This window comes from Urocitellus parryii, chromosome 3 (genome assembly GCF_045843805.1).
Source record: "Urocitellus parryii isolate mUroPar1 chromosome 3, mUroPar1.hap1, whole genome shotgun sequence".
Taxonomy (NCBI): Eukaryota; Metazoa; Chordata; class Mammalia; order Rodentia; family Sciuridae; genus Urocitellus; species Urocitellus parryii.
Genome location: NC_135533.1, coordinates 123,970,366 through 123,989,898, shown reverse-complemented (window position 1 = coordinate 123,989,898; position 19,533 = coordinate 123,970,366). Strand labels below are relative to the sequence as shown.

General features: G+C 55.7%; 1 protein-coding gene across 1 annotated transcript in view; it reads right to left on the bottom strand.

The window, feature by feature from the left end:
- The window catches only part of Tmem132d (transmembrane protein 132D), a 497,735-nt gene that overhangs the window by 58,824 nt on the left and 419,378 nt on the right, over positions 1-19,533 (bottom strand). Inside the window, exon 5 of the mRNA XM_026408042.2 lies at positions 11,080-11,223. Within this exon, the coding sequence (XP_026263827.2) occupies positions 11,080-11,223 (144 nt within the window). The remainder of the gene's footprint in view (positions 1-11,079; positions 11,224-19,533) is intronic.

Here is a 19,533-nt window from a genome sequence, read left to right as displayed (position 1 = left end):
CTGCAGCAGGGAAGCACCCACATCTGGATATTATCACTTAAAGGTCACTCTAGCACAGTGTGGTGGTGTTGCTCAGGACAGAGCACATGCTTAGCAAGTGCAAGGCCCGAGCACCGAAAACAAGACAAAGCAACACGAGAATCCTCACAGCTGCTGACCTGCGCCACAGACATAGGCCACTGCTGATTCACATGGTCAGAGGTGCAGCCGTGTCCAGGGACACAGCTTCCAGCGCATGGTCACAGAAGTGATGTCACTTCCATCCTCCTGGGAGCTGCATGGCCATCCTGTGGCACCTGCACTCTCTTTCCCTTTGCTGGGGTTGGCTCTACCTGGCATGAAACCCAGCCTCCCACGTTTCTCCAGAGAGGCCCCTGCCTCCCTGCTGGTGGTGACACCCCCCACTTTTACAATGTCACATGGGAAAGCAGTACTTCCTGGTGGCTCCTGTGAGACCTCAATGCATGTCACCCCGTCCATGCGGCACCTGCATTTCTGTTTACAATCAGGTTTTTCTTTACATCTTCTTTACACCAACTGCTCTTGGAGTGTTGTCTGGTCCTAAGAAAAAATACCCATGAAATCACAGCTGGGTTTGCCAGGTACGTGTTGTTCTAATAAACATGCCAACGAACACAAAGCTGCTAATAGTGGCACCCTCTCATTATCTAACTGCAGTGTGGCCTGGGCCTTAGAAACCACCACCTCTGAGAGTCCAGGATGCAGCCTTTCCTCAGAACCTCATGGCTCCACTCTGTGGGCAGCCTGGGCCTCCAGAGCCCCTGCTATGTCCCCTCTAAGTGTACCTTGGGGGTCAATTCTCCTTTGAAAACAGGATCATGGACAGGCTCTGATTCAGCAGGACACTGCTGCAGGGTCCATGACCATAGAGGACATACCGAGGCTTGCTGCTGAGGTCCTGTGTGTGCCAGCGCCCCCACCCCCTGCCCAGACCTCTGCTGCCCGTGAGGCAGGTCCTCCCTGGCTGTTCGTGGGAGGCGCACATCCTGGTTTGCTCAGGCTAGGGCAGGTTTGCACAATGATCGCTAATAACCTCTTCTCTGAATCTCAAAAGTGGCCCAGGGCGAACAGTACACTGTTCTCCTACCTGTAGGTCACAGCGCAGCTGTCCCCCCAACTGCGTTTACTCTCTCTGCACCAGAGCCCTCGGGCTTCAGCGTGTCTGGCTTGAATGTTGCTGGTCCTCATCCCTTACACACCTGCTATGTCCGTGTTCTGGAGGATGGACCACTTTCCACTCTCCAGGGAGTGGGTGTCACCCATAGGTCCTGCTGTGTCCTCTCTAGGCCCAGCCTTGGCCACTGGGTTGAGCTGGTGACTGGCATCCACTGACTCTCTCCACAGTGGCTCACAATGGCCTCCCCTGTCCAAGCCCGGCTTCCTGAGTAGTTTAGGACTCATCATCTCTTGCCTGCCATTATCTGAGCAGCCTCCTTGATGCCTACCCCCTCCACAGCCTGTTCTCTGCTGTGGCCAGCCAGGTCTCCAACTGCACACGTAGACCCTGGTGCTCACCAGGATGTAAGCCCAGCCCAGCGCCTGTGGGATGAGCCCCAGACGTGTGGCCGGGTATGTAGGGTCACTGGTGGCCAGAGCAGCCGCCCTGCCAGCCACCCCTCCCCAGGCTCTTCACAACGTGACTGAGTGGCTTCTCTCACCACAAGGTGGTCTGCTTCCTGCCCCTGGAACTGGTGGGACGACCTTTGGCCAATCAGCCCAACAAGTGGGTTGGTGCTGAGAGCAGGCCTTGGTGGGTTTGGGGCCCTTTGGACCCTTCTCTTAGGACTCCACCACTGCCGTATGAACAAGTCTGGGCTGGCCCTTTTGAAGAGTGGCACTCAGGGGGCCAATCACCTCTGAGCTCAGCCTGCCAGCTAGCGGAATGAAGGAGGTCATTCTAGACCAGCCAGCACTGGGCCTGCTCTCCAGCTCACTGTGGATGCGTGAAGGCACCCAGCTGGGTGAGCTGCGACCAGAAGGCACACCCAGATGACCGCAGACCCCCTGGTGAAGTATGCGCCTGCTGCTCTGAGCTGTGGGGCCTCGAGATCTTTGTTCTGCAGCATGACCAAGGCCACAGGTAAAGCTACGCACAGGCAGCACAGAGCACTAGTGTCACAAGCTCCGTCCGGTCACATCGCCTGCCCAGTGGCTCCCCCCTGGGGCCGACTCTGGTCTATAGAGGACAAGTGTCTGGAGATGCCTGCTAACTGGCACAACCAGAGCTGGGGTGGTTGCCACAGGCACCTAGTTGGGAGGACAGGGATGCTGGTGACCACTCTAAGAGGCCCAGAACAACCCTTTCCACCCCAGTAAAGTGTCAATCAAATTGAGTTGTGCTGCTGCAGACATGCCAGGTTCTCAGTACCACTGTCCTCTCGCACTCCCATTCCTCTGTTTGAGGTCCCCTCCTCTCACATCTCCCCATCCAGGCATATGGCCATCTTCTGTGAGCCCCCCGGCCCTCCTGGGACATAATCTGTGTGACTTCCAGTGCTGAGCTTCTGGGCCTGGGCCGTCTATTACCCAGGGCACTAGCAAAGGAGACAGGGAGGTGAGAGACGGATAGATGATAGTAGTCGATTGACAGATGGGTAGGTGACGGATGACCAAGAGCTGCCACGTAATAGATAACAGGTAGATAGACCACAGGTAGCTGGCTGATGAACAGAGAGTTGATAGAGGGATAGATGACGGATGATTGATAGGTGGATAGGAAGGTAGATAAGAAAAGGTAATAGATAGACAGTAGCTGATTGGTAGATGGTGGATTGATTGACAGATCAGCAGATGATGGGAGGCTGGTAGAGGAGGGTGACAGAGAGATCAGCAGGAGTGGTAGTGCTGTGGGTGTTCACGGGGACGCCATAGGCACTGTGATGATGACGAGGGTGTTGGCTCCTGCACACCATTTGAAATCCCAAGACTCCACTCACCTTCCAGAAGGCCTGGGTGTCATTCAGTTATGGCAGAGCCAACACTATCCCCTCTGCTGGTGGGTAGGGAGGAGGGCTTGTGGGATAGGGAGGCTGATTCTGTGGGGAAGGAAGAGTCTGAGGGAGGCTGGGGCAGATCTGGTTTCTGGGAATGTCCTGCAGCTGTGTTACCCACTGAGCCGTTGGAAGGAGCCAGCGGGCCACTCCCAGCAGTTGGAAGTGTCCACACCAGCACCCTTCCAGGGGACAGTCCATCTCTAATCTGCAAGTTTGGGACCCAGACTAACAAAGGACCTGATGCTGCTTGCAGATGCCGTGAGAGGGGACAAACAATGGTTTCTGGTGAAAAGCGTCCAGTTTCCAGGTGAAGTAGGGCTGCTCCAGAATCAGGGCAGAGAGCAGGCGACACTGGGGGCTGTGTGCCTGCTGGAGACCGTCACAGCGTGAGGAAGGAGACACCCACGAGCTGGCAACACCTCCCTCTGGCGACTGGGAGATGTGCGATGGTCTGTCTAGAGGGGGACATCACTCCTCGGGAAGCCTCCGACTGTGACCAGGTCTGACTCCTCTGCCCTGTTTAGTCACTTTGGAATCGGAGAAGGTGTGCCAAGCCCTGCAGGTGACCCTCTGGGGAATGTCAGCAGGCCTGGTCTTCTGAGGTGCGACTCGCTAGACTCCTGGCTTGGGTTACACTGCAAAGCCGGCTTAGGGTCATGGATGGAGCAAGGGCTGCTGCCACCCGATGGACACAAGGTCAGCAGTTACCTTGGGATGTTCAGGAAGGTCAGTGTCATCAAACAGCCCTGACATGTGGAAGAGGGGACAGAAAAGAATGTGGGGGACAATGACGAGGTGAGATGGCCAGAGGCACATGGCTCTGGCAATGCAGGGGACATGAGCCAGGGAAGGTGGGCACCTCTGTAGCTGGAAGAGACAAGCAACAGCCTCCCCTGGACCATCTGAGAGCACCCACAGCTCCTCTGCCAGCCAGATGGTGCTGGGTGCCCACCTGCAGAGCCAAGATGCCACCATCTGCAGATGGTCTCACAGCAGCAAGAGGAAGCTGGTTCAGTTTTGGAGGGGGTTCAGGACCAGGGGGTTTGTGACCAGCAGGCCATGCAGCAGAGCAGCCCAAGCACCAGCCCTGCCTCTGTCAGACTGCGCCAGCCCTCAGCGTGGCCCTGGGTGTGGCCCGAGAGCTCCCCGCATCCCGCTCACTCACCCTCAGCCCGTGGCAGCCCAACCTGCCGCCATCCACAGCTCTCCAGCTACTCTGGGCGTGTGGCTACTCACATACGCCAGGATTCCCCGCCTCAGGGACTCTCACTGATTTTCTACCTCCGGAGCTGTTCTCTCTGACATTCACAGATCCACTCACTAATGCCAATTAGACCTGCTTTCAACATCAGCGTGAGTAAGGAAACACCACGAGTAAGGAAAACACACAGACGTGTGTGCACATACACGCCTCCCCGAGGAGCCAGCAGAGAGTGGGGTGTGTACTGACCCAGGGTACACGACCATCACATACGATGTAGGATTCACATGCGTAAAGTGGCATCTGTACAAGTACACATACAGAACACACATTAGACATGATACACGTGAGAATGTCTCCTTTCCTCTCTATGGGGGAGACTGAAATTACATGTATGAAATTATAGGATTTACCTATGGGAAAAGATAGGTAAGAAATAGGATACACACACACACACACACACACACACATATACATTACTAAATGTGTGCTGCACAAGATGAGCTATGCATGTGCATGTGCGTGTGTGTTTATATCTGTGCATGTCTTCTCTGCTCCTCCTCCACAAAGGGAGCTTCGGATCTGAGCTATATCACAGGACACCAGGAGCCAAGTGTGTGCAGGAAGCTCTGCTTCCCTAGTTGGAAACTTGAGATCAGGGGTGTTTCTGCTCATGGCTGATTCTGTAGCACATGAGAATTCCAGTGACATCTGTTGAATGTCTCATGTTCCTACTTTAGGCTTCAGGACCCTGGCTGGGTATGTGAGGGTGGGCCCTTCACCTTCTGCACTGGGTCTCCAGTCTTACTTGTAGAAAGGACATCTCCCAGCACTTTCCCCAGGGCCGGGCTGTGCCTTGGCTCTTCACCAAAGCTCCATCCTGCCTGGGGTGGCCACTGGTCCCTACTGGCCGACTCGAGCTGAGGCCTCAATGCCCCTGGGCCTGCCCTCCTGGACATTTTGTCAAGAGAAACATTGCTCAGGATCTTGAGGCTCTGAGGAGGAATGTGCAGTTGGGAATTGGGAACTCATCCCCGCCCACACCCCCTGTGGACTCCATGGCTCTCCTGCAGACAATCTGTCCTCCCTAGCTCCACCGGAAAGGGCCTGAAGCACAGTCTTCATCTCAGTCACAAACACTCATTACATCTTCTAGCACTTTCTCTCTCTGGATCAAAGACCGTTCCCTGGGGGAAGATCTAAGAATAGTCTATAAGTCACCCTGAAATTGAAATGGAGACTCCGAGGCGAACTCTCGCAACAGAAACCACAGATGCAGAAAGGCCAAGAATGGAGGAACCCTCTGGAAACGGAGGCACCCTCTGAAAATGGAGGCACCCTCTGGAAACGGAGGCACCCTCTGAAAATGGAGGCACCCTCTGGAAACGAAGGGACCCTCTGGAGTGAGTGACACTTGTGCAGGGCTTCATGCACACCCGTTTGCTTCTGATTCTCCTGATGGATCTAAACCCTGCCGTATCAGGGTTCAGGAACATGCCTCTGGCTGGCCACTAATTAGGCACCACTGTCTCAATGAGTGAGGTTTCCTGATGTAAGTGGGGGTTGCAGTCGCAGCAGACACACACAGATCCAAGTTCAGTGCGACGTGGAGACAAGGGCTCAGCAGTGGAGAGCTGACTTCTAAATCACTCACAGCATGACTTTCCGAGGTTGGACGCCAAAGGAAAATACCACAGCTTTGTGCCAATTACATGTTTTTTTGCTGGTGATACAGGGTTTAATTTCCTGCATATTTAGAGGTTTTGGAATGACTACGGCATCTATCACATGCCTTAACGTACCTGCTGTCAATGTTTTTCCTCTCCACACAGCAATTGCTTTTTAGTCACAGAGCTAGACATCAAATAAATACTTTCCATCACAGCAATGAAGGAGAATCAGTAAGGATCACCCTCATGGCTGTCAGGAACCTGGAAGGCGCTGGCCACCACCCACAAGGATGCCCTTGACCCACTGTGAGTAGCTGGCTCCCTGCATCCAAGCACACAGCAAATAACACGCCTCCAAACTGATTCCACCCAAGTAGCCCGTTCAACCCAAAGTGTGTGTTTTGACCAAGTCAGTTGAACCAGGAGCACTATGGAGAGGAAACGGAGGGTCTGACACTTTTAAATTAGTAGATGTTCATCAACTCTTGACATAAATGAGATCGCTGTGAAGTTCCCTGGAACAGATGCTCTTGGCCCTGTAACCACTGGGCTTACAGACTGACTCTGTGCCTTGCAGCCTGGGGCCCTGGAAGTGGAGATGCACAGTGGCTCTCTGCTCTGCTGGCTACCTGCCTCCTGCCGCTCCCAGGAGCCCCTGCTGCGGAGCCTCTTGTCCCCACTGGAGCTCCCAAGGATCCTAACTGCCGTCCTGCATTTCTCTGTCTAGGGAGAAGACGGCCACCATGGGGAGGAAGTGTGGGCTGCGTCCTTCCTTCCTGTCCTTGTCTTGACCTGCCCCTGTCCGTGCAGGACACCATCTGCGGGCTCACCTGCTCTTACTCTCCTGAGTGGGACTAATGTTGCCCACCAGTTCAGCTCTTGAAACTCTGCAGGTCGTCCTTGGCCCATCCTGGACTTGTCCCTCCTTTGCACATGAGGCCCTGGGAAATCCCTGCCCCAGGGCCCAGCGTCCCTTCCCCGCCTGAGGAACACGTGGCTCTGAGCCCTTTGTGTGTCTTGTGTGTTAGATACGCGTCCCCCTCCTAGTCATCAGAGTCCTCTGTGACAGCCTGTGACCTGGCCCCCTCCATCCTCCTTTCCTGGAGTTCTTGGCTGGACACTTTCCCAAGAAATGCCTCCAAAAGGCCACTGGGGAGCAGCCCGGGGGGATGGGTCACACACCAGGCGTCCTCACCTGGCAGACAATGGGCACACACAGCCCAGAGTGGCCTGAGGTTTCTGTGGCTGTTCTAGGAAGAAGCACAAAGCAAGGAGGAGCCATGGTCTTGCTGTCCAGGCTGTGGGGAGCTGAGTCACGGGCTGGAGGCAGCAAGGCAGAGAGCTCAACAGGGCCACGGGAGAGAGGAGGGTGCAGGGAGGGCCTGGAGCAGGAGGGGCTGGGGGCCTGGGCAGGGCCATGGGGGTGGGAAGCGGGAGGGAGATGGAGGGGCCTTAGAGGCCTCTGAGGGAGGCAGGGAGACCGGAAGGACTTGATGTGTGACTCTGTACCTTGTGGCCCTTGTTTTCAAAGCATCTCTGTGACTCCTGGGCTGAGAATGGAGTTGGGGGTAGGCGAGGTCCTAAGCTGCCTAGGCTCAAGAAGCTGCATGGGATCTAAACAGGCACACCTAGGAGGGATTGGTGCTGGTGCCCCTGGAGTGAGGAGCTGGCCCACAGCAGATTCCTACCTGGGAGTGAATGTCTGCATGGCCGCAGTGACTCTCAGAGATGTTCCCCACACCGTGCAGAGGCAGAACCGTCACAGCCTCCATGTCTATTTACAATGCAAGGAGTCAGAGCTGCTGTCCATCAGGCAGGGTTCCCCCTGGGCAGTGCAACTCGGAGCTGCACTCCCCAGCCCGGCTCTTCCCATCTGCCCTCCCCCTGGGGTCAGCAGCCTGCACCTTCAGGTGGGTGGGGCCGGAGGTTTGTGGCTACCCTGCGTCCTGTGGTCTTTACTCCTTTAAATGAACTCTGGCTTTATCTTCTGGGCTTGTGGTGCCCGGTCTGTATGTTCTCTGGGATTCTTTGTGTAAATTCTAGATGAGGGGTGGCCTGGGACCCGTGGGGTTTCTTTCTTTCTAGGTCTTAGATGACAGAGGTTTCACGTGGGACGTTCATGGCTGGTGGTGCTGAGGCCTGTCACACCCGCCTCTGAGTGCCATAGGAACGTGCTCTCTGCTGCCCAGGGCATGGGGCCCGGTGAAGTGGATTCAGTCCTCAGCCAGTCCAGGACACAGGGCAAGGCCGGTCCCTCTCTGACCTGTTTTGTCCCATTTTCCAGACCTCTCCACTTCCTCAGGGGCTGAAATCCCCGCTTGTCTTGATTTCGACATCCAGGAGAACAATCTAAGCACTGTGTTCCGACACACATCCACAGGAGTGGACAGACACAGCTCATGCTCCTTCAACAAGCACAGTGACGAGGGACGGTGCTTATCCCCAGGACTGAGAGTCTGCAGGCATCTGCAGGACAGTGGGGTCCCCAAGCAGACGTACCCTGGGGGGAATCGGCCCCTCAGAGTCCCCCAGTGGGGGCTCTGGATAACCCCCTGCATTAAGAACAGGTGGCCCTCTCCCTGCGAGGCCATCTTACCTCCCTCCTACTTCTCAGCTCTGCACAGTCTCGACTGTGGCTCTGACAACCTGCCCATGAATCAGCCAGGCTGCCGTCCAGGGGAAACGCATGGACACTGAGCCCTGAATTCCACCTGGTTGTCAATGCTGTCCTCCTTGCACAAGAGCCACATGGGTGCCCTGGGGTTCCACGGAAGCCAAGTTTGCCAACCATGTTCCAGGGGGAAGTGATGGAGGCAGAGGGGACTGGCTTGGGGATGAGACTGAGGATGAGACTGAGGACGTGTCAACACTCAGCTTCCTCACTCCGAAAGTAAGGGTGATGACAGTAAGGACGTCACAGGGTGGCTGTGGAGTCAAGTGGCCTGGGCCTTCCTGTTGGCAGGTGTTGGGTGCAACCGCTGCCCTTAGGACCATGGCTGCCCCTTGGCCTCCCCGAGTCAAGTGCCCAACTAGCCGTTCTGAGACCACCCTGGAGGTCCAGCAACGGGCGGACGGCACAGGGGAGAGGAGCGAGGAGGAGCCAGGTGGGGGGGGAGAAGAAATGTGCTATCCTGTCCACTGAAACTTTGACTCCAGCCACACATAACGCAGCTCCTGCATTAGGACATCAAGTCCTGATGTCTGAATAAAACGCTGCTGCTGAGCATCACAGTGCCAGGGGCCACGGGGGTTCCTGCAGCCTGGTTACCCTTCCTCCCTTAGCCCCCCAGGATGCCTGGGTCTCCCCTGCACAGAAGGCTGATGAGCACCCTGCAGGCCAGCAGGTGCCCTGCCCATTCTACAGCCACAGATCCATCCTCTAGAGCAGTGGGCGGCCTGAGCCACACACCCTGACCTCACGGGGCAGGTGGAAGGTCCAGAAAGGAGAGTCAGACAATGAATAGATAAATGCGAAGATGCACAGGTGCACCCGGGAAGAAACAGGCCAACAGCAGGCACCTGAGCAGGTAGGCGGAGGCACAGCACGCAGCATCCCTGAGGTGTGCACGTGGCACTCAGGAGGGGCCAGCTGAGAGGGGGACTGAGGGAGCAGGCTGCCCACACACCTCGGGGAGAGGCCAGGCAGAGGCTGGAGGGGTGCCCACCCTGTGGAGCAATTCGAAGATGGCAGCACAGCAGGAAAGAGAGACAGGAGGGGCGAGGTGGGAGTGAGGCCCAGCAGCAGGCAGCATGCAGCCTCCATGGGCTTAGCCTGGGCTGTGGGAACTGGGCTTCTCCGCGGAGGTGGGAGGGAAGCAGGGAGGAGATCTGAGCTGAGGAGCATCGTGACGGATTTGCACTTTGCACCCTGGCTGCTGCGTTCACAGTGGCTGTGGAGAGGAGGCAGGTGGGCAAGGAAGGCCTGGGAGGCTAGCAAGGAGGCCATCACCTTGATCTAGGGGAGATGTGGTGCCCTGGACTGGGGAAGGAGGGTTGGATCCTAGATGCATTTTAAAGCATGAGCAACAGGACTTGCTGAGGGATTGGACATGAGAGAAAGAGAAATCGAGGATGAACCAGGATATTGTCCAGAGCATCTGGAAGGAGCTACCACCTCTCGACGAGAAGAAGATTCCGGAACATGTGGGCGGGAGTGGTGGATCATGGAAGGCCTCCCAGGGTCTTGCTTTTTCCTACACCCTTGACTTCTTGCCGAGCTTGTAACGACAGGATTGTGCCTCTGGTTTTGTGGTCCTAACATCTAGCCAGGGCCCAGCATGTGGTGTGGACTCAGCTTGCGTTTGCCAACTGCTTTCTAGGGGGGACAGGAGCTCCCTCCCTGGCCGCCTCCTGCCATGCAGAGAGGTGAGGTTCCTCCCGTTCAGAGGAGCGGAGCTGCCTACTGTGGGGCTGCTGGTGGGGGCCTGGCTCCCTGTGCTTTGGGGTGCTCACTCCAAGGAGGTGCTACTGCTTTGGTCAGCCAGCTGGGCTCTGGACTGGGCAGTGGTAGCTCCACAAATCCATTTTCCTCTGCTGCCTGGAAGCCTGCTACAAGGTTCCCGGCAGAGCCAGACTGAGTCTCCTGCCTCATCCATCTCCCTGTGCCTTTATCTTGAATCACTTGTGCATTTAATTTAAAAAGAGAAAGGAGGCTGCGAGGAAGGAAGGGATCAATGGAATTTAAAGGAGGGGTGAGGGCCGTCCCTCCCCATCTCTCACTCTCTCGGGTAGATACTTGTGGGTTGGGCAGGGAACCAGGAACAGAGGGAGTTCCTCGTCTCCCTTGGCCAGTGTTGCAAACCAGAGCTGGGCGAAATTGCGGACTTACATCTCCATTGACTTCACACAAATGCTCGGCTGTAAGATCATTCTGGGCTGCGGGCCATCAGTCCAGCCCCTGGGCTCCTCTTTCCTGCCCCTTGCAGCCCTGATGAAGCCACCAAGAGGGCAGTGGTCCCGGCATCCCACCACCACACCCCCAGGGGCTGGGAAGAGGCCCAAAGCACTTGGAAAACAGAAAGGGTTAGGAGGGAGCCTGGCCCAGAGGTGACCTCCAGGGCAGCCTTGATCCTGCTCTGTGTGGGGCCCGGGAGGATCCCGGATGTGACGGGCAGGATTCCCAGAGGTGATGGGAGGGCCAGCGCTGTCAGGCCCCAGAGGGTGGGCCAAGCTGCTGGGACAGGGGGCAACTCGCCTTGAGCACGTCTTCATCGGAGGACCTGCACTCCACGGACTCCAGCAGCCCCGTCACGGTGCCGTCCTCCTCCACGGAGACCACCTTCACGGGGACGGCCACCGTCTTCCCAGTGAGGATGGCTGTGTTGAGGATCTCCGCCTCCTGGAAGAGGAAACACAGAGCCGTCACCCTGGCTCCCACGTGGCCCAGCCCTCACCTGTGCTCGCGGCCGCTGACCAGCCCTCCACCCAAGTTCAGCACTCCTGTTGTGGCACCAGCCCAGGGCCGAGGTGGCCAAAGGACCATTTCTATCCTCCCCTGGATTTCTGCAGGGAGGACATGGCAGGGAAGGAGTGTGGAGCCAGTCAAGTTAACAGGGCAAACACTTCTCAAATCTCACCATGCTCCAGGTTTCCATGCTTTACAAAGGCCCACCCTGCAATTATCCCAGCATCCTGTTCTATAACTAGCACAGAGGAGTTTTGTAACTTGCCCCAAACCACACAGCTAGATAATAATGAAGGTGGAATTTGAACCCAGGAATTTGGGCTCCTGAGTGGACGCATTAGAGAGCCCATTACATATGTCTGAACTTGAACACAGAGGTTCCGACTTGAGCGCTCCACTATCAGCCAGAGGCAAGGCGAGGGGGTCCGGAGCCTAGAGACTGATGCCACCTCACACACATAGGAATCTGACACTCTGGCTTCCTTCACTTTCTGCAGTTCTCCACACTTGGGGTCCTGGCCTCTGTCATGGCTGCAGGGACACCCCCACAGGGACACACACCCTCACATGGGCGTGCGTTTTGTCCCTGAGCTCTCCCTTCAGGGTGAGCCATGCTCAGGGCTGCCCGCTGCCCAGCTGCTTGCTTTCAGAGCTGGAACACCACGACCTCTCCCCCTGGTGCAGCTGTCCAACTCCAAGGCATTGGGTCCCCTTGTCTCTCCAGGAGGCTGGGCTCCCGGGTGGCTGTCTCTGCTCCCACAGGGGGCCTGAGTGCCCAGGGCTCTCTTAGGGCTCCAAGGTGAGCACTTGGCCTTCCCCTGCTCGTGGCCTGTGGATGCCCCAGGCCCTGGGGCGTCCATCTCCACCTCCCTCCCCAAGACCAGGGAGTACACTCCCACCTTCTCTCACACACAGATCCAGGACCCAATGTCCCCCAAATCTCTGTGCTGCCACCACCTCCGAGCCCTTCCCCCGACATCAGTCCCAGCTCAACGGTATCCCCAAGTGGCCTCCACCAACACACACACACAGCTGCTCTCCTGTGACTCTGCATCTGCCTGGCCCTTGTACAGTGGCCGCAGAATGTCAGCATGTAGTGTGGGCTGGCCAGGGAGCCCCAAGGGGTTAGGGCTGACCTTCTTCAAAGCTATCTGGTTAGTCTGACCCTGCTCTAGGCAGAGCTGCAGAGGCTGGGCCTGCAGAGTCCCGGGCATCCCGTCTCCCGTGAACCCGAGAGCCTGTGGGGAGCAGCCTGCAGGTTGAATGGCTCATCACACTGGGCTGACATCACAGCGCCCTTCTGTCGACTTTCTGTTTCTTTTGATTTTAACTGTAAGAGACTGGGCTCCAACTGGAGCACTCCTGAGTTTCAGAGACGGCCTCAGCTGAATATGCGTAGGCCCCCTGGCCCCTGGCCCCTGGCCCCCTGGCCCCTGGCCCCAGGCCCCCTGGCCCCGTCCAACGCCACACCTTCTGCTTCCCCTCCTGAGTTCCCAGTGTGATTTTATTTTATTTTGGGTAAAACCTGTAAAAAATGATGGGCAAACTCCAAATATAATGTTCCTTTCTGCTGCCTCTGGGAGGGGAAAGCCCCCTGTACTTTTTCCACTCCAAGGGGACAGAGTGGAAGAAGCTGGAGCTCTGGCCAGCTGACTTTGTGTTCCTGCCAACACCGGGCACACCCTGATCCCAGGAGATAGGAGTGCAGATCCTACAGCACACACTCCATCCTTCCTGCCCGCAAGCCGCCATGCTCTGGGTCACTGCAGGGTTGTCTGTGTGCTCCGTGGCATTCCTGGGTCTCTGGCAACACCACAACATGACTCTGGGCTCCTGAGAGGCTTAGAACAGCATAGGAGGGATGGGGTGCATCCCTGAGGTGGGTCTGGGCCCTACAGAGAAGCCATGTGCACTTTTCTCGAGTCTCACACAGCATTGTCTAGCACAGAGAAAGAGCACCTCTCCCAATTTTGCTGGGGTAACGATGGCCCATGTCTAGTGTGGTCCCCTGGAAACAGATCCTAGGAAGAGGCCCCAGAGCAATTCATCTGAGGGGTTCGGGGAACTTCAGGAACGGGTGGTGGGGATGTAGGAAGCAGAGGCAGCCAATTTACCACTGGCCAGGTGCTCAGTCCTGCAGTCCTGCAGAGAGTGACGTACACCATGAAATATGTTACTTTCTCTGTGTATATAAATGCACGCACCTTTCAATGCACTGAGGTCTAATAGAATTCCCCGGCAGGTAAATGTTATAAAATACTCTCCTAGGAGCACTTCCACTGCGGCTGTTTACTGAGGAGCCGAGGTATCGATTCACCAACTCCAGGAGCGGCTCGGGGATGGCCACCTGCGCCCAGCCTGCTGTGTGAGGGTGAAGCCCACGGCTCCTGTTTCAGATAACGCCGCAGATGGAGGATGACTCTCAGGATGGGGAGGAGCTCTCTGCCCTGATGGGGGGTGGGGAGCGCCCAGGGCACCGCAAACTCTGCTTCCACACAGGGTGGAGCAGCTCATCACACAGCTCTCTGGCAGAGAGGAACCGAGTCAGAGCGTTGGCCCATTTTGTGTTAATTTCCTCGTGTGTCTGGTGTCCTGGCTTTCCACGTCAAGTACCAGCACTGTCATTTATGCATGTTCACCCTTAAAACTAATTTTAAACAGAGCAGAGGACTGGGTTTGTGGCTCGGTGGTATAGCACTCGCCTAGCATGCATGAGGCACTGGGTTTGATCCTCAGCACCATATAGAAATAAAATAAAGATATTGTGTCCACCTAAAATTAAAAAAGAAATATTAAAAAAATATCTTCCTTAAAAAAAAAAAGAGAAGAGAAAAAGCATGGAGAGAGAGAAGCACATTGGAGGGACGTCTTCAGTCCTGGAGAGCTTGCTGTTCATGCTCTGCAGTTTGGGTGTCCAGTGCTCCAAGGCCCAGGTGCTGAAGGCTTGGCCCTCAGGGTGGTGCTATTGGGAGGTAGTGGGCTTTAAGAGGCGGGGCCTGGAGGGAGTCTTTAGGCCATTGGGGGTGTGTCCTGGAAGGATGTGTCCTGGAACCCCGGCTCCTTCCTCTTCCTCTTTTTGCTTCCTGGTTGTGAGATGAGCAGAGGCTTTGCTCCTTCATGTGATTCACCAAGATGTGTTGCCTCCCCACAGGCCCAGAGAAGCAGGGTCAACTCCTCGTAGACTGGAACCTCCAAACCTGGGAAGCAAAGTGGACCTTTCCTCTTCACGTGTTGATGCCCTGGGGTGTTTTGTTATAGTGATGGAAAGTGACTGACATAGTGCAGAGATGGCTAGCTGCTGGGTAGTGGCTATTCTGCTCACTTCCTGCCTGACACCTTGGCAGGAAGATGCCCAGACATGACTTTCAGCAGCCTCTGCCTGTGACATGGTTCTGGCTTATGAGACATAAAGGAAGTCCCTTGGTGAGCTGCCAGAAACAGAAAGAAACCCAGCTGGCTCTGGAGGTTGTCTTCCCTGCTGCTATGCACTGGCACAGGGCAGGCTGGTGACAGGTTGGTGATAGCCACAGGTGACAGGGTGGGAGAGCCCAGGTCCAGTGCAGGGTAGAGGTGAGACTAGGCGCCTGTCTTGGGACTTTCTGGCTGTGAGTCCCTGCTCTGACACAGCCACTGGGTGACGCTGGGCGAGGGACCCTCTTGGTGCCTAAGCCCTGCAGCTCTAACATGAGGACAATGACAGTCTGCCTCATAGGCTTGCCCCAGGAGTTAGCATGAGAATGGTACCTGGCACTGTCCCAAAGTTTGACACATAAAGCAACGTGAATGATGACCATATGGGTGGACCACAAAGCTCATGTGCACTTGGACTTTGGAAGGTGACCTTGAATGGACAGAGGGTCCTTGTGGATCAAATTGGTCAAGAGGAGCTCCTACTGCATCGGCGTGGGTCTGACCCAACAACTTAGATAGGAAACACAAGAGGCCACTCGTGGATGGAGGGCGGCTGAGGTTTGGGGCTGTAGTTGAGGAAGGTCAAGGACCGTCCACAACCAGTGGAAGCCAGAGGAGGCAGGAAGGAGCTCCCGAGGCGTCAGAGGGGGCACAGCCTTGAAGATACCTTGATTTCCAGCCTCTGTCCTCTAGACCTGCCATGGGGACATTTCTGCTAAGCCACCAAGCTGGGGAGCTTCGTTATGATGACCCTTGGGAAACTGAGGCAGAGGGCCCCGGGTGCAGGAACCTGGGCACGGGATGCCTTGTCACATGACTTGACCTATTTCCCATGGGCTCTGCAGACTCCGTCCGGGTCTTCCCACTGTCACCGCTGCTTTGTGCTTCAGTGACCCACAGACGCTCAACAGTCTCCCACCTCTAGCTACAGCGACCAAAAAAGGAAGCTGTCCTTGGTCCCCACCAGGCCTGGCTCATGTGAACAAATCGGGTCACCTCACTCTTCCTACTAAGAAAGCGGTCAGAGGATTTTCTCCCTTCCTTTCCTCTCCTTTCTTCTGGCCTCCAGTGTCACCACAGCTATTCTGGAGGTGGCCTGCCATTTTGAGCCTGGGCTCTGAATTGACCTGTACATGTTAGTGTAGAAAATAAGGTCTCAAAAATGAACCTTCGAGCATCCCGTTAAGGGTGGGCCAGCATTCCCGGGAGCCAGTGAGAGGGTGCATGGCCGCTGCCCTTCTTCCTGGCCACGTGGGGAGCCTGGCCCAGCCCGCAGCCGCCTCCTGAGCCTGAGCTGCACGTTCTCATCACCCAAGTCTGCAGAGACAAAACTGAGAATGGGTGCTTTGAGGAGACGGACCTCAAGTGACCTGGCATAGGCAACTGTGCTCGGAAGAGGTACGCCAAGGGGTGTTTTCCAGAGGGGGTGCTGGAGAGCTCCTGGAGAGTGGGGTCAGCCCTGAACAAGCGGAACTTTAGTTCTGAATTGAGAAGAATTTCCCCGCAACTTATTTTGGCATGTTTTAAGGAGAGCAGTGCTTCTTAGAGAGAGAAAGCCTATGGATATTGCTTCGGGAAACTTCCCTCTCCTTGCATAAGGCCTGCTGGGACACTGGCCGAGCGCTAGGCAGGCGTGTGGGACCCTCTCCCTATGAGTTTCACTCCAGGGTAGTGGAGCAGAGTGGACAATGGGAGCATCTCCTTTGGCCCCGAGCAGTCTGCAGATACCCTGGGACCCACTCTGGCTCTTCCTGGTCCCTGCCTTCCTGGGCCTGCTGGTCGGCTCCCTCCCTCATTCCCTGGAGCGCCCACCCGCATCCTTCCAATAAGCGCCTTTTTCAGAAACTTAACGGGACTCGGTTTCTTTGGCTTGCAAAGTACCCTAATTAGTGAAGCTGACCTGGAGTGTAATTGGATGAAGGCGAGTGGTTGGTGAGGTTCCCTCCAAGCTCTCATTGAGATGCAGACGTTGTACTCCTTAACCATGTTCAATCTCAGTTCTTGCTTAACAATTATCAGTCTCATTGTTGAACTTGCGAATTGAATGTTGCCTTTGTTTGAATTCCTGGGACCAGGGCTGTGAAGCAGTGAGTCCATGTGCAGGGGACCGGGGAGGGAGTGAGCAGTGGGGACAGGGCAGGGGGAAGGCCAGGGCCAGGGTGTGTGTAACAGTGGCCCCCGCAGGCTCCATTCTGCAGAGGTTTCACCTCCCAGAACCGTCTGACCAATGCTTCAGCTTCTACTCCTGAGCTGTGGGTCCCCAGGTCTGTAAGCACCACACTTGGGCACAACTTCCAGTAAGCCAGGGAAGTCCAGGAGCACATGTGGACGGTTATGTGGAGTGACCTGAGGTGGGGATAGGTCTTCGCTCACAGGAGTGTCCAGCAGGAAGGAGGCTGAGGGGGTTGACAGACCAGAGACCTGGGCTCCAGAAACATGATGCCATCTACTGTGCAGACAGACACATTCCCCAGGAGAGCAAGGCATCGGGCAAGTGTGTTTTGGAAAAGAAACCCACCTGGGAACTCTCATTTTCATGCTGGCATGTGGCTGGCATTTAGAGGAATCACACAACAGGGCTCAGAAGCAAAGCTCTCCTTGCTGCCTGAAGCCGGGAGGGCTGGCCAGCTCTCCTGAGGAGCCCACACCTCCTGCTTCAGGGAATCAGGAGGAACGTGCTGGTGCTGACCCTGAAGGCCTCAGAGGTGGGCTGCACTCTCCCTGACCCAGGCCCACGATGTCCACCTGACGCTGTCTGGGAAGCCAGACTCTAGGCTTTGGGGACACAGTTGAGATCTGACTACGCTTTGAAGCTTTTTGATTTTCTTCTGATGCTTTGGCAACATCTCCCTGCTTTCTTGTTTATGAAAACAAACACAAAAGAAATAACAAATAAACGGTAAATAAAACATGCCTCTGTTTCTCGCCATGTTTGCCTACCCTTCGAAAGGTCTTGGAAGCAGCGTGGAGTTTCAGGACATGCAGGATTGAAGGATCTAGTTGCAGACTACAGAATCCACTCCAAATTGTTTCAGCAGAAAGGGATATATCAGGGAAAACCCAAGGGGCTGAGGACACAGATTCCAGCCAAGGCCCATGTTGGAACCACAGAGCGGGGCTGCTGTGGACCTGCTGAGTCTGTCAGACCTGCAGAGCTTACGGATCAGACGATTGATTCTAGAACCTCATTGTCTCTCTGGCGCCTGAGCCAGGAAAGCGCAGGCTTCCCTGGGTGGAAGCTAAATATGGCGCAGGTGCATCCAGTGGACGGGGTCAGCCACCGTGCCACACCTTCAAGGCTTCCACTCCTTCTCAGGGAAAATGGAGCAAAGTGGATTCTGGAACTTTCCCAGGAAAGAGGAGCTTTGTGCAGTGGGGGCTGTCGTGAGGAATCCTGGGCAGTGGCCAACAGTAGTTTCCCTCCACACATATGCTTCTGCCTGGGGTTAAGTACAGAAAGCCATGTTCTTTTAAGTCTATTAATTCTCTGACATCAAAATTGCGTAATATTGCAATTATTCACCCTCACGCTCAACCCTACCTCCCAACACCATGAAGCCATGGAAATATAAGAGTTTTTGTCCGCAGAAGAATAAACTCTAGGACACTAAATATGACAGGGACACAAAAGTGAGAACTTAGGTTTCTTGGGAAAATCAATATGCTACTTGGCTTAAGAAAGTTGCCTAGATCATACAAGAAAGAGTTTTCTCCTCCTATCATGGATAAATTATTCACAGATCCTATACTAAAATAAAAAACTAAAACAAAAAACAGCATGTGATATGACAGCTACTGAAGTTCAGAAGTGAAGTCTGGCCACAACCCTGGCCCCCTGAGGGTACCAGGAAGGGAGGCCAGCTCTTGGTGACCTCCTGCAAATATGCCACTCAGCCCTCCATGCTTCCCAGGTCTATGCAGTCAGGTAGAGTCGGGTGGCTCTTGTAGCCAATAAAATGTGGGGGTTGCATTGTTTCTTCTGGGTTGAGGCTGTAAAGCTTTCCCACTCAATTGCCCCTCCAGTCTCAATATGCCCCCCCCCGGGTGACTGAGAAACCTGGTTGGTCCAGGTGGGGCAAGATGGCCCCAACAGCCTGGGTACCTGAGTCACCATGTGGAGGGCACTCCCCATGGGCCGGCCTAGGGCGGGTGGCAGGAGCAGCAGTACAGCGTCTCTCATCACACGTCAACGTGGCGGGGAGATTCTCGTCATGGCCACGTGAGTGAACACACCTCAATGAGCACATGACCCTGTCCAGCTTCAGAAAGACACACGTGCAGTGAACTCTTACGACCCCCCCAGCCTGGCTGGATTGCTCAGGCACCTCCATGTGCTGGGTGGCTGGCCCTTCTGGTTGGCTACCCTGACTTCCTGTAACGAGCGTGTCTGGAGACCTGGTGTCCCCTGGTGTCCCCTGGCGTCCCCTGGTGTCCCCTGGCGTCCTCTGCAGGGCCTTAACTCACCATGGTGCTTTCTCAGGTCTTTCAGTTCATTTCCCAGCGGAGGTCGATGACCTAATAGCAGAGTGACGCACCTGCCACCTGCTCTTGCCCTGAGTGTCTGGCCACATGCTGTTTCTCCACTCTCCCGCTGTGCAGAGGCTGCCCGATGAGTTGGTGGACAGCACACTGGACAGAGGCACTGGTGGCCGACCAGGGAAATCTCCACCTCTGAGCAATCTCGCCATGCCGCCATAAACACCCTGGGCACCTCTTTTGACAAACGGAAACCACGGGGCAGTTTGGCCCCTGTGTCCCATGCAGAAGTGTTCACGGCTCTGCTGCTTAAAGTCCATCAGCACCTGGGCCTAGTGGCCTACAGCGGGGGGCAGC